Here is a 14,718-nt window from a genome sequence, read left to right as displayed (position 1 = left end):
ACAACCTCCTGTGTATAGCTGATTTGATGAATGAAAAGAATAAAGTGCTTTAACTACTTTGTCACAAAAGGTCATCTTTGCTTCTTAAGAAAATGACAAATAACAGCAGGGAAATTTCAAGAAGACAAATAGAAGAAAGATGGAAGAGAATAGCAGAGGGGAGAGAATTACAGGAAGAAATAAGTGATCAAAACATAAGACTTATGTTTTCAATAAAGCACTTTCAGGGCTATGGCTGAAGCTAGGACTCATTCAGCTTTAAGTTTCACACTATCTACATCTAAATGTACACTGATACTAGTATCGCATCAAGAGAATGAATCCTGGGGGCAGATGGGTGGCTAAGTGGATTGAAAGCCAGGCCTAGAGCCTGGAGGTCTTGGATTCAAATCTAGTTTCACATACTTCCTAGCTGTGTGACCCTGGGCAAGACACTTAACTCCCTCCCATTGCCTAACCCTAACCATTGTTCTGCCTTAGAACCAATATGGTGTATTGATTCTAAGACGGAAGAGAATGAACCCTGATCATCAATTAAGAAAGATTAATATTTAGTGTGCTCTGTTTAAGAAGGTAGAAAAGTATGGTGGTACTCTTTCTAAAGATTTATATTTAAAAAATGCAAACAAATAAAAGAAAAAAGTATCTGAATTTAAAAAGTTAGCTTTCAACTACATGGAAAGCTTCTGTCTAGGTGAAGGCATAGCTGATATAAGTGCTTATCAAATCTGCAGTTCATATGAATTTGGGAGAACTAACTAAAATACTGACAGTATTGTTAGGATCCAAAAAAGATCTAACACTATGAGGTGACACTAATAAGAAAAACTTTAATGAGGATAAATGTAAAGTTCTACAAATGGGCTCAATAAACAACTGGACATATATTGGATGACGGCGGTATGGCTAGATGAATAAAAAATGAGAAGATTTCAGTAGACTTTAAGTTCAGTCTAATCTAAGGTTATATTAATAGAAGTGTAATGTCCAGAATGAGGGAGATGACCAATCACCAGAAAAGGGAAGACTTATGAGAGGAAATAATTGTTTTCAAGGAGTTAAAGGATTATCATATAGAAGAAGAATTAGATTTGTCCTACCTGGGTAGACTAGGAGCAGTGGGTCTCCCTCTCTCCCTCCTGGTCTTCATATTGTCTTTTTGCAACCTATCTCAATCCTTTCCTCCTTAAGGCTCTCTTAGATGTTAAGAAACCAGGATAAGGTTCTCAATATCAATCTCCTTATTGTATAGATGAAGACCTTGAGGTATAAGTGACTTTCCCAGGGTCACACTACTAGTTAATGGCAGAGTTAGAACTAGAATCCTGTTAAGCCTTGACAGAATAGAACTACACTCAAATCCTGTAGGCCAAACAAACTCTAATACCCTTTAACAGTAAGTCCTTAATAGCCAAGAAATGACTTATGCTCAATCTCTTATTAGTCTATTTGAACCCAGGTCTTTCTGATTTGAAGAACAGGACTCTATACACTATATTATGCTATCATATCAGAGAACAAACTCTATTTCAGTCCTTCCTTATAATCTTTTCAGTTCTTTCTTCACTTATAAAGTGGAGTAACTTAAGTCATGGAAAAGTGTGATTTGTTTTGATAAGGCAGAACCTGATTTGCAGACTCCATTTCATTTCTATCACCTAGACCAGTGATGGGAAAACTATAGCTCTCGGGGCAGATGTGGCCCCCTGAAATGTTCTATCCACCCCGTGGGACATTCTGACGAATACAATGAGTAGGATATAATACAATCGAACTTAGAAAGAGTTGCCTTGGAAACAGACTGACAGATGAGCATTTCCTTTCCTTTGGCCCCTCTTTAAAAAGCTTGCCCATCACTGGGCTAGACCATACTACTTTCAATGACTAGAAATAAAATTACATGAAGATGAAATGAAAGAAAGTAATCTATTACTTACCATTGGGAAAAGCTAACACACTGATAATGAGAAAGAAGAAAATAACAGAGAGGATGCCTTTCCAAATATTATCTTCTTGAACAGAATCATCTCTGAAAATAGAAAAACAAAATCAAATTATTGTTATTTCTTTATTACAGCAATGTCCTTAGAGCTTTACTGTATAAAAACATAGCCTTCTCCTGAGACCTCCAGGCCAGGATGCTTTGTTTTTCATGAGGAAATTGATCTGAGAAGTAAAGTGGGTTGGTACAAACAAACATACCTTCAGGAATCAATCAGAGAAGTGAGAAATGGTTGTGAGAAGCTCAAATATGGAAACAAATGCCTGAAACACCCAAAAAATAATGGGGGCAATACTGACCACCTAACCTAGATCCAGTCCTACCTATGTTTTTCCTTTATTCCCTGTATCTCTACCATACCCCTCCACCATACCTAAAGAAATGACATCTAGAGGCAGGCGAGAGATAACACACTCTAGGAGCTCTCCCAGAGCAACTTCCTTTACAAAGTTAAATGGTGAGCAAGTGGTTGAATGAGTTTTGAGAATAAGAGAGAAAGAAAAAAATACTATGGAAAGAACAGCTTAAAAGGAAATCAGTGTGGGGGGGGGGGGGCGGCTGAGTAGCTCAGTGGGTTGAGAGCCAGGCCTAGAGACGGGAGGTCCTAGGTTCAAATCTGACCTCAGACACTTCCCAGCTGTGTGACCCTGGGCAAGTCACTTGACCCCCATTGCCTACCCTTACCACTCTTCTGCCTTGGAGCCAATATACAGTATTGACTCCAAGACGGAAGGTAAGGGTTTAAAAATAAATAAATAAATAAAGGAAATCAGTGGGAAGTGAAAGATTATATCCATTATTGAAACAAAGGAATTGTGGGAAAAGGAAAAGAAACAGAAATATCAAAAATAAGAGAAATTTTTCAAAATGAACAAGAACCTTTGGTCTAACAACACAGCAGAGAGGAAAAGAAAGACTTTGAAAGTTTACATGAAGAGAGTCTAGTAACACATTTAGTGAATGGAAGAAGGAAAAATGAAAATGGAATATTAGATTAGTAACAGGAGGATTATATGAAATAATGATAATGATTGAGAAGTAGAGAGAGATGGGAGGAAAATAAGTTCAGCCTTTCTATTATTGTGTTTGAGTAGATAGTGGAAAAATAAATGCAAGATGAGAAAGCAGAAAACATGAGATTAATCTTAATAGAAGAAAATAATGTACACAACTGAAGGAACAGGAGCTTTACAGTAAAAATGCTACTAATTCCTTAAATGCTATTAATTCCTTGTTTTTGAGGAAGGATTATAGGAAAAGAATATTTCTAGTAGAAAAACAAAAAATAAAAAGGAAAACTAAACAATAGGGTTGAACAATGTAGGAAAATTTTAAAGGAGAGAATAACTGGATAAGAAAATATCTAGATTATCCAAATTATTCAAATACTTTTAGAGTTGTGAGGAGAAACTATTCTCGAAAGCAAAGATGCTAGGTCTCAAGGTCTTATATAATGTCTATGTTATATGATTGATATTTTGATTAGCCATTGAATTATGGTTTTGCAAATAATAGAAATTATATTTGTTCTAAGGCCAGTGCCATCATATTATACTTTTTGGTATTTGTATGACATCAAGGCTATTAAATATGTAATATTTAGGTACTATCATGTGGTTCATGCATTCAATTCACCTATCATTCCAGAATTATTGGCAGATTTTTTAAAAGTGGTGTATCGGGGCAGCTGGGTAGCTCAGTGGATTGAGAGCCAGGCCTAGAGACAGGAGGTCCTAGGTTCACATCCGGCCTCAGACACTTCCCAGCTGTGTGACCCTGGGCAAGTCACTTGACCCCCATTGCCTACCCTTACCAATCTTCCACCTATAAGTCAATACACAGAAGTTAAGGGTTTAAAATAAAAAAAAAAAAAAAAAAAAAGTGGTGTATCACATGTAAAACCCAGTGGAACTGCTCATTGGCTATGAGAGGTGGATGGAAGGAGGGAAGGGAAAGAACATGAATCACATAACCATGGAAAAATATTCTAAACCAATTAATTAAATAAAATTTTTCAAATAAAAAAAGTAGCATATCATTTGAAGAAAGGAGATCACAAAAGCAATATAACTTCATTTATCATTTTCATCAACCCTATAAATTCTGATATGGGACAAAGATTTGAGTGCTCGCTTTATAAATTCTTAAATATTTGTTTAGGAACAAAAATGCAAATTCTGGGGGCTCCTTAAAAGCATGGAAATATTATAGATTAAGCATCATGACAATGTTACAACTCTGCCATCAGCATCATTATTACTGTGCTAAACATACCCCGTGCCCTATAGAACTCTCTATAGCATTATTACAGGGGCAGATTCTATTAAGGGTTAAGACTGCCTGGAAACATATAGGGAATTAATGTATCTCCATTTAGAAAATGACACTTGGGTCATATAAAGTCCCACAGCTAGAATAAGCAACATCACAAAAATCAATCTCAGAATGTGACTGATTTAAGTGACTGTAAGTCATCATCTATTCTACACCCTTGCCCCAGACACTTGCCAGCTGTGCAACAAGAGATAGCATTTGTAAAGTATCTACTCTATGCCATAGATTGTGCTAAGTGCTTTACAAATATCTCATTTAATCCTCACAACTCTATGAAGTTGTTGATATTATTATCCCCATTTTACAGGAAACTAAGGGAGAGGTTAAGTGTTGTGCTGACCCATCATATAGTTATCAAATATCTGAGGCCTTATTCAAACTCAGGCCTTCCTAACTCCAGGCCCAAGGCTCTATCTACTGCACTACCTAGCTGACTCATTAACCAAGGGCAAATCACTTAACCTGGCTCCCTCAGTTTCTTCATCTGTAAAAAGGAGATAATAACAGCACCTATTATAAAACCAGGTTTGTTATGGGGATGAAATGAGATAACTATAAAGATTTGCAAACCATAAAGCACCACATAAATGCAAGCCATCATTATTATGTGCTAGGCATTATGCTAAGTTCCATCAGTAAATTTATATATTTGATAAGTGTACCTGAGTCCTATGCTGATTAGAAGTAAAATTAGCACAAAAACCTAGGTTACCCAATTCCGAGATCAGCAGACTTCCCAAAGTTGATATGGAATAACAATATATGTTATTAGTCAATAAGGAAGAATAAGGAAGACATGGGTTTGAATCCTGTCTCAAATCCTTATAAGTTGTGTGACTCAAAGTTGTTATAAGGATATAAAATATCTTTGAAGTGCAAATCTATTTAAATGCTATGCAAATGCTAGCTTTTGTATCATCATTATTATCCTCTGACTAGTCTAAGGCAATAAAACTGGTGGTAGGACAGAAACTAAAACTCAGGAATCCTGATCTGGATATGGGATCTAGGAAGAAGACTTTAACTTTAAAGCATAAATTTAAATGTGTATATAAAGGACATCTGGTCTCTAGACTCTGAGAAAATTAGGGAGAAGAGTAAGTCCTCTTTCCTGGTCTCAAAGGTCCTGGAATCTTTGAGTAACCATATGGTAACTAAACAACAAAGAAAACCTGAAGTAAAGGCTTACTTGATTATTTATCTGATGACCAAATCATCTTAATTTAGTTTGTGGTCTTAAGTTCTTTTTATCTATTAAGCCTGTAGAGATGATGCAGAAGAGTCACAAAGGCCTAAATATATACATGATAAATATCCATAACCAAAAGAAGAATTCAGCGAAGCAACTATAACCTCCAATGTTACACTGCAGTGAGTGATGAAGTTCCTGGGTTGTAGAAACTAAGGTAATTTGTGGAAAAATAGTATGGAAAATGCAGCTATTATCATCATGGTTCTCTAAGCTGAGGGATCTTTGCAAAGGTTGATTCTAGAAAACTATGCTAGTGAGGATGATTCCTCAAAAGCAGAAAATCCCAGGGCATAAAGGCCCACTGGGAAAACTTGTATTCTGACTTTACTTTTGCCAACCTAGAAAGCTGCTGGAAGCCAGCTAAAGAATAAATAGCCAATTACCATGGGAGTGTCGACCTGGAATCTAGAGACCCCAAACTTGTGGCCTAGTGAGATAGAATGAATCCCAGGTTTTAGAAATAGCTTGTAGGTTGGAGAACCCCCAAAGCTTATGCTTGTTCCCAGTTCCCCTGAGAATCACCCTGAAGGGAATCTCAGACTAGCAGTTGTAGACTGAATAATGGACCTTAGGGTAAATGCTAAATTTCCTTTTGTCTTAGGTAGTCTTCCCCATAGTATCAAGGTCCCTGCCCTTTCCCAAGCTTGACTGTAAATCTCATCCTTACCAGTATAACTTCAATCATCTTCCCCAGCCCCTAGGTCTTCCCAAATGGTATATAAGTTCCCCAATTTCCTCCTCTTGAAGTGGTCATCTAGCACGGTGTCTCTCCCAGTGAGTCAGGGAGCAGAGCGAAGCTGGGTTCACTCTGCATAAGGCGCAGCTCTGCATAAGAGGCCTAATCAGCCCTGTTCCCCCTTTCCCTTGATTAAAGAGTTTACCCTTAATGGGGTCGAATGGCCTATTCAAACTTGCTTGTGATTAAAAACTGAACTCAAGGGAAGAAATTTCACGCCATACCTGCTCAGAACTTTGAGCAAAGACTGATTATAAAAAAACCTTTCAGAACTGAATGACTTTTAAAGAGACTGTATCTTACTGTATTTTGCTAATTAGTTTTGTAAATTAATCTTGCTTATTTCATTGATTTTCCTGTTACACTGAATCATTTTAATTTAATGTAGTTTGTGGCTGCTAGATTAATTCTGTTATGATTTTATTGTAACTCCTAAATAATGAGAAAAATCTATTAGAACTGGTAAGAGGTTTTGACCAGCTTGTTGATTTGATACTACTGGATTTATAGAGCACATGTCTTTTAAAATTTATTCTGTCTTGGTAATTGCAAAGAACCTTGAAAGTTTCCTTGCTTTGAATATTACCTTGTAATTTTACAAGAGATTTTTTAACTTTTACTTTAAATCCTTAAGAATTGTTGTCTTAAAGGATAAAGCTTTTATATATTTTATTATAAGAGGCATTATTGCCTGGAATAGGTAGACGCATTCCTACCCAGGATTTTTTTTTAAATACAGAGTCAAGGAACTCCTGTATATTCTTTGCTATGGAAGCAATAACAGCATTTGCCAAGGGTTACAGGTTGTAACAAGTATATGATTTTGAACATCGCTATTTATTGTTTTAAAATGTGCTTTTGGAAATAGTGGTACTCTATTTGAATGTGCATTGTGAATCTGCTATTTTGTAAAACCCACTTTCTCTCACAGAAAACCTCATTTTTGGGTAACATAACCCTTCTAGTTCTAAGCTATATATATATATTTTTTTTTTAAAATTTTTAAAACATTTTTCTAATGAGCAATTGATTTTTCCTTTTTCTCATCTTGTACTGGAAGTACATATATAATCATTATTTATCCTTTTTCTGATTCTACAGCAAATACCTGAGCCTATAGGACTGTGATTAAATGCCTGTCTGATTCTACTGTAAGGGAATATGAAAGCCGTTTTCGTGCTAAAAAAGAAAGCACATGGTCAGAGACTTGACTGACTAAGATCTGCATAATTGCAGCAGCTCTATGCCAATACTTTAGGGCTTGGAAATTGGGGTTTGAGTCCTAGAGTCCCAGTCTTTTCTAAAAACTTTAGAGGATGTGGGTCCCCTCGACTTAGATTCCTAGAAAGCACCTAAGATTGGTTATTTATTTGGCTCAGTTCCCTAAAAAAGCTGATGATAAAGTCAGATCAGAGAGAGACATTTTCCTTAAGTCCTGGCCCTGAATGGGTAATTGCAAACTGCTGAATTCACTTTAATTAGACCTTCATTCAAAGGTCTAAGTTTATTTTCCCCAGATTTTGCACATTTTACATTTCATTCACAAGTTAATTTTTTCTTTTTTTCTTGAATTTTATTCTTTGTATTTTGCCATCCTTAGCTGACCTGAGGTACCTTTTTTTATAAAAAAGGTGTGTTTAAGATTTACCTCACGGGGATATCTGTTAAGTTTTTTAAAATTCGATAATGTAAAAAATATATGTATATTTAACTCTTTTAGGAGTAATTTCACGGGGAATTGTATAAATCTTAGAAGAAAATGTATGTTTTGTAATCTATAATGTAAAGTTTAAATTCTTTTGAGAATAATTTCAGGATAAGGATCCTACCATCTCCCCAGAATCCAGACGACGAACTCGTTTGGTGAAGACACCATGAAGATGTCTGAAAAGCCTTCACTGTACCATGAAGACCAAATTTTGAACTTTGGGGTGCAGTTGATTGAACTATGGGGAGTTGAAATTGAGTTGTATGTATTGTTTTAATTGTACACTGTTATACCAATAGGGGACTGCCCCCGAATTGGTTTTTTGTCAATGCGGCTAATTTTAACCATTTGTTCATCTATTTCTTTTATCCCTCAAATTCCTAAATTTTAGAAGTTTTCTATTTTTACAGGTCCAGCGAAGAAAAAGAACTAACCTTTTTTTTGCCGGACCTCACGGGGAATTGTAAAAGTGAAATTTGGGAGATGCCAAACTACATTTCCCGTGGTCCAACGGGTTTCCGGTTCCGGTTCTTTGGGCGTGGGGACACCTACATCTCCACGCAGAGAGGAGTTTATAATCTCCTGGGTTAGGAGGGAGTGCGCTCTTGGCCAGCAGATTTGGGAGGAGACAGGAGACAGTAATGGCGAGGGTGGAGATTTTGAATTCTTACAAGCGCGTGGTCTAATAACTTTATCTATCAGCATGGCTTTAATTAAATTACTAATATATATATTTATACCAGCCTTTATTATTTTTCATATTTATACGAGGACCCCAAGACATGAGGTACCCACACAGCCCATTTAGGATTGAGTCAGGAGTCTGGTTAGCAGAGGGGCCAGGCAAGTGGCTCTCGGAGTAAAGGACTTGGTCACACGCATTTGGGAGTGACCCACTCTAATTAAGGGGGTTTAGGCAATGATCTGTAGATCTACCGAGAGTTGCAGAACCAGAACCAGCCCACGGGTGTCTGGATATTGAAACACAGTAAATCTGTGGCCCCAAGAGGTGGAAGCAGCCAGCAGCCCGAAGAAACACCTAATGATACTGCCGGGAGTTAAATGTAAATGCCTGGCAAATGGTCCCAAGGTGAATGGGCCAAAATGGAGTCTAGTTCAACCCACTACAAGCTCTGAGTGTGACTAGGTATTAGAGTGTGTATGTGTGTGTTGTTGCATGTGAAAGTGGGTGAAGCATGTCTGGAGTAGAAGAGCAAGGAGAGTAGTTCAGAGGTGTGAATGGCTGGCTGAAAGCTTTGAATGGGAAGTTGAGCTGGAGTGTGGGAGCCTGAATGTACATTTAAGTCAATTAAATGGAGAAAGCTTCTTCATGAATGGAAATGCCACAGTTTAAGGGTTTAAAGTTTAAATGGTTGTAAATTTTTGCAAAAGAGCTTCTCACAGAAGCTTAAAGAACTTAAGTTCTGGATTTCTTCTCATTTCTCTGAGGTTTTGCTTATATTGTATTTGGTGTGCTTTAAAAAGGATCCACTAATAACCTTAATGCTTGTGATTTAAATGTCTAAATTTGTTTTAACAGTTAATTCCTCCCAAAAGCTAAAGAGATAGAAGTTGGCGATCGGATATGAGGATAGCCAGCAAAAGGCAACAGGCAAAAGGAGGTCCAGAAATTCATAACTTTAAAATTCTAATCTTTTCTTCCCAGTTTTGGTATAATGTGTGAAATATTGTATACCAAGTGCACTTAATGTTTTAATAATGTTGGTAATGAGATGCATTTGTTCTAGATGTTAAATTTGTTATTTGAGTGCTGTAATTCCATGTTTTTTTTTTTCAAGCTGTTATTTGTTTCCAGAGAGCAAGGTTTTTCTTATTAGCGTGTGTTCAGAAGTAAAGACAGTTCATTTTTGGTCATTGTGTCATTGTAAAATGACAAGATATGGCTAGGGAAAGGCTTTCCTTTAAATGGGAAGGAAACTGAAGAATTTTAAATTAACCAAAAATTTTCCTCTGAAGGAGCCACTTTAGCCTTAGGCCAAAAGGAAAGCTTTTGAGGCCAGGCTGAGAGAAAGGTAATTTGGAGCCAAGGACAGCAAGATAGAAGGGAATTGGATAGGTATTCTGATTTAAAGGTAATTCTTAGCTTTTCCTTAGTAATCCAAAGTTTTGGGTCAAGAGAAGTTTTATGGGTTTTAAAAGGGATCATGAACTATAGCCTGATTTTTGGAGGGTTTTTTTTTAAGGTAAATTTCCAGAGTACAACCATTACAATACATAAGTTTTTGTTTCAAAAAGACCAGGGAATCCTGATTCCTATAGGGAATTGAGTTTTCTTTTTTTGAGTGGAGAGAACTAATCCAATTTGGAATTTATTTTTGTGAGCATTATTTTTCTGATAGATGATCATTGGCACATGACCGATATTAGAGAAAGGAATTCCCCACCTGCGAAAATTCTTAAGTAATTTCTAGGAATGCCCTGCATTTTACCACCCCAGTTCTGGAGTGTGGGTGAAGCGATTAAAACTTACTTAAGGTCAAGTTTGCTATATGGCTTGTTAAAGGGATTTTATTTACAACCCCTGGAGCACTTTTATCTCTCCATGCTGGTTCTTAGGAGCCAAAAGCATGGACAAGACTCAGAATCCGAATCTGAAAGATTCTCTGAAGAAGATACCTATGAGAAATCCAAAGGAGCCCCAAGATGTCACTGGAACCAATAAGTATCACCTTTCTTAATTGCTTTCATTTGGCCTTTCAAATTTCTGTAACAGTCAAAAACTTGACCATTTTCATATATTTACTCTGAGCAAAATCCCTTTTATAAGGAGAGAACCTAGAAGGATATTCCCCAAATTTAACTAAAGCAGGTAAAATTTAAAAATAGTAGCATTTTACTTTAGGAGGCTTGAAAGTAATAACTGTTAGATCTGAAAATTCGCAGCAGAGATTCCAGAGTGCTAATTCAGTATTACAGAACATGTTTGTCTCAAAGTAATATCAGAAGAATTCAGGAAAGAAATGATGGGAGCCTAGAAATAATTGTGAATAAGCAAAGATAATTCATTTTAAACCCTGAGCATGGTTAGAGAGAATTGCCATCTAAAGGCGAATTGTATGGGAAGATAATTGGGAAAAGAAATGCTATGAAGTGAAATTGGTTATTGATGCAGTCATAGGCTGAGAAATGGCTCAGCTAAGTTTCTGTCAAGTTCTACAGGTGACTGCCAATCATTACCAACTTATGCATGGCATTAATATTCCAAATTATGGGAGCCTTTCTCCCTCAGTTTAAGTTACTTCCCACCTTTCTCCTGTTATAGCAATTTTCTATAATCATATGATGAAGGAAGCTTTAGAAAGGCAAGGCCTACAATATGGGAATTGTGAAGGCAAATGGAAATTTTTAGCCATTGTGAATGAGGTTAGCAGATTAGAGGTCCCTTTTCCTAAAAGGAGGAAGAATTTAGGTCATAAGGAAAACCTGACAAAACATCAGTGTCAAAAAAAGGGGGGAAGCAATACATAAAAATAGTAGCTTCTAAGCAGTATTTTTAATAAACAGGGTTCAGATAGAACACTGACTTTCTCCCCAGTACCAATAAAGTTTATACATCTTGAAGCCTAAACAGGAAACAATGAGATAAGGAAACTTTTGTGCCTAGGAATGCTATAAGTTCAATGGTAAATGAGCCTTTATTGCCAATGAATAGATACTTGAGGAAATTGAAAAGTGTACCCAAAACTAAATTGATTAAGGAGATAGCATGTTACTGCCTCAACAAGACAATTATTTTCACAAGAATTTTTATCTATAGACTTTACATTAGCTGACTCAGTTGCAACATTTTTTCCTACAAAGTAATAGGCATGATAGTTAAGTAGTTAAAAGGTGAATGAATCCCTAGCATCTCAACCTCCCCAAAGGGGGGTGTGTGAGAAGTTTTAAAATTAGGGAAATTTAGAAGCATTTTCAATCTTGAGAGAATTTTTGGAGTTAATTTTAATTTGAGACTTTTTAAAATTGTTTTCACATTGAAATTGTCATAGTTTTTCATATGATTTTGAGATTGCCATCATAGAATATTTCATTAGAATTTTTCTTGGTATTAGATGATATTTTAAAATTTGGTCACTGAACAGAGGAGAGGTTACTTTCAGATTCACAAGACCTGATTAACCTATGATGTGGTTTTATTTTAGCTTTTATATTTCTATAGTTTGTAGGGTTGATTTTGACATGATATTTTGGTAAAGTAAGGCAATTTTTTGATTGTGTGTGTAGTTTAAGTAATCTTATAATGTAATGGGTGTAGAATGAACACTAATAGAATCAATGACATGGGATGTCCAGAGTAAGGTTAGAAGCCTAGATATGAGTATAATTTTTATAGTGAGTAAGTAGGTTGGGAGTTGATCAAGGTGTGTTAAAGAATGTGTTTATAGATCTCTTTTAAGTTTTCTCTTGCAGCAATGAAGCTGTCTTGTACAAAGAGAGAAGTCTGCAGGAGAGAGGAGGCCAAAGGCAATACATCAGGACCCCAGGATTTGAAAGGCTTAAAAGACTTGGGGGGGAAGTGGGCTAATGTTGAGTTTGTCAAAATTTGCCAAGGGTAGACTGCCTACCTTTCTCTGGCATAACTGTCAATGAGCCGGGCCCTGGGGAGTGTCCCCAAATGCCAATCGCCCATACCTGTATCCTAAGGTTTCCCCACCATTAGTGAGAGTTCCATCATTGGTCAGCGACTTTCAGTCAGTCTTGACCAAAAGGGGGGGCGTGTCGATGTGGAATCTAGAGACCCCAAACTTGTGGCCTAGTGAGATAGAATGAACCCCAAGTTTTAGAAATAGCTTGTAGGTTGGAGACCCCCAAAGCTTGTGCTTGTTCCCAGTTCCCCTGAGAATCCACCCTGAAGGGAATCTGAGACTAGCAGTTGGACCCTAGGGTAAATGCTAAATATCCTTTTGTCTTAGGTAGTCTTCCCCATAGTATCAAAGACCTGGTCCCAGGAAGACACACCTGGGCAGGGACCATCCTTTAGTATCCCTTGTGTAAGTAGCCCCCTTCCCTTACACCCTAGCCTCTGGCTAGGATTCCTTTCCCAAGCTTGATTGTAAATCCCAACCTAACCAGTATAATGTCAATCATCTTCCTCAGTCCCTAGGTCTTCCCAAATGGCATATAAGTTCCTCAATTTCCTTTGTTCCTTGGAGTGGTCATCTAGCAAGGTGTCACTCCCAGGGGGTCAGGGAGCAGAGGGAAGCAGGGTTCACTCTGCATAAGGCGCAGCTCTGCATAAGAGGCCTAATCAGCCCTGTTCCCCCTTTCCCTTGATTAAAGAGTGGCTTTATGACTATTTAATAGTTCTGTGTTTTTTCTAAGTTAACAGGAGAGAATACCTAAGTAATCAATTCAAACTTAAGACACCTTCATGTAGTTGTTGGAACATTTCTTCTTGAAGTTTTGTGGAGAACTTTTAAGAGGCATCTGTTGCTTTCCAACTAAAAGGAAGGAACACAACATCCCTTTCCTACCCTCCATCCTTTATTACTGATAAAAGCACTTGAAACAGATACACAAAAGTTCATCATATGAAACTACTCACTGTTAAGGATCTTTTCTCCCTATGGAAAATGTCCCTGCATACAAAGTAGAGAGATATAACTCATTTTAGCTCTGGGGCTAAAAGTCACTCTAATTTCCACTCTAGAAAAAATAAAGTGGGGAGAGTGAGTATTCATTTGGTTTTGATATACTTTCACTGTAATATCAATAAAGAAGATGAAAAGTAGGATTTTAAAAAAATTCTTACTAGATAAAAATTTCACATACACTACAGAAAGTGGTACTGGGTCTCATGACATCTTCACAAATGTTGGACTGATCAATGGCTCCACCTATATGGGGTTTGGCATAAATGGTGGAATGAAAGACAAATAAGATATAAGCACTTTAAAACATGAAAGTGATTACCAAAAAGGTATTTGAGAAACAAGGACTGAGGTCCAGTGCCATTTAATTATATAAGTGTTTACTAAATACCTACTATGGGACCTGTGTATGTACAGCCTACATTTAGGCTAGGAAGGTGATATAAGTGAAGATAAAATCAAAAGATCTTCTGTCCTTAAGGAATCTCCATTCCAAAGACCAAAAAATCTGTGACTAGTGCTGCAGGCCAAAGTAGAAGGTAGTCTGATGTTATCTTGTAAAGGGAAGGTCTTCAAATATTGGCTGAGAAGCTCCAAATTTCTTCAGGCAACCACTGACAATTTCTAAACAGGAAGTAACATCAACCATGAACATTAGGACCATTATTTACTCAGACCACAGTGTGGAGTATAGATGGAAGTAGGGAGGGATGGAATAATAAAGACTAGTGAGAAAGTGAACAGTGTAGGGAGGAAATGGAAATTATCTATATAAAAGCTCTTTCTTTTTTGCCTAGCAAAATCTCTGCTGCCAAGTAGAATGCTTTGCAGACAATGAGTACTTAATAAATCTGCTGAATTGTACAGTAGAATAAAGAATGATAAAAGGTACTAAATTTGGTGTTAAGGAGGATCTGAGTGTCTCACAGAGATATATAGATATAAATATATATCTCCTTTGATAGAAAATACTCAAATATATAAAATACTAAATATAAAATATGTAAAGTATATTTCTATGTAAAATGTAAATACATAAAATACTTAGAATATAAGATACTTTATATGCTGATA

The 14,718-nt window shown here is 36.7% G+C and overlaps 1 protein-coding gene across 1 annotated transcript in view; it reads right to left on the bottom strand.

The window, feature by feature from the left end:
- PTDSS1 (phosphatidylserine synthase 1) overlaps positions 1-14,718 on the bottom strand; it is a 65,243-nt gene that overhangs the window by 45,775 nt on the left and 4,750 nt on the right. The window contains exon 2 of the mRNA XM_044658212.1: positions 1,938-2,029. Within this exon, the coding sequence (XP_044514147.1) occupies positions 1,938-2,029 (92 nt within the window). The remainder of the gene's footprint in view (positions 1-1,937; positions 2,030-14,718) is intronic.

This window comes from Gracilinanus agilis, chromosome 1 (genome assembly GCF_016433145.1).
Source record: "Gracilinanus agilis isolate LMUSP501 chromosome 1, AgileGrace, whole genome shotgun sequence".
NCBI lineage: Eukaryota > Metazoa > Chordata > Mammalia > Didelphimorphia > Didelphidae > Gracilinanus > Gracilinanus agilis.
Note: the sequence above shows the minus strand (reverse complement) of the source record. Positions and strands in the feature narration are given on the sequence as shown.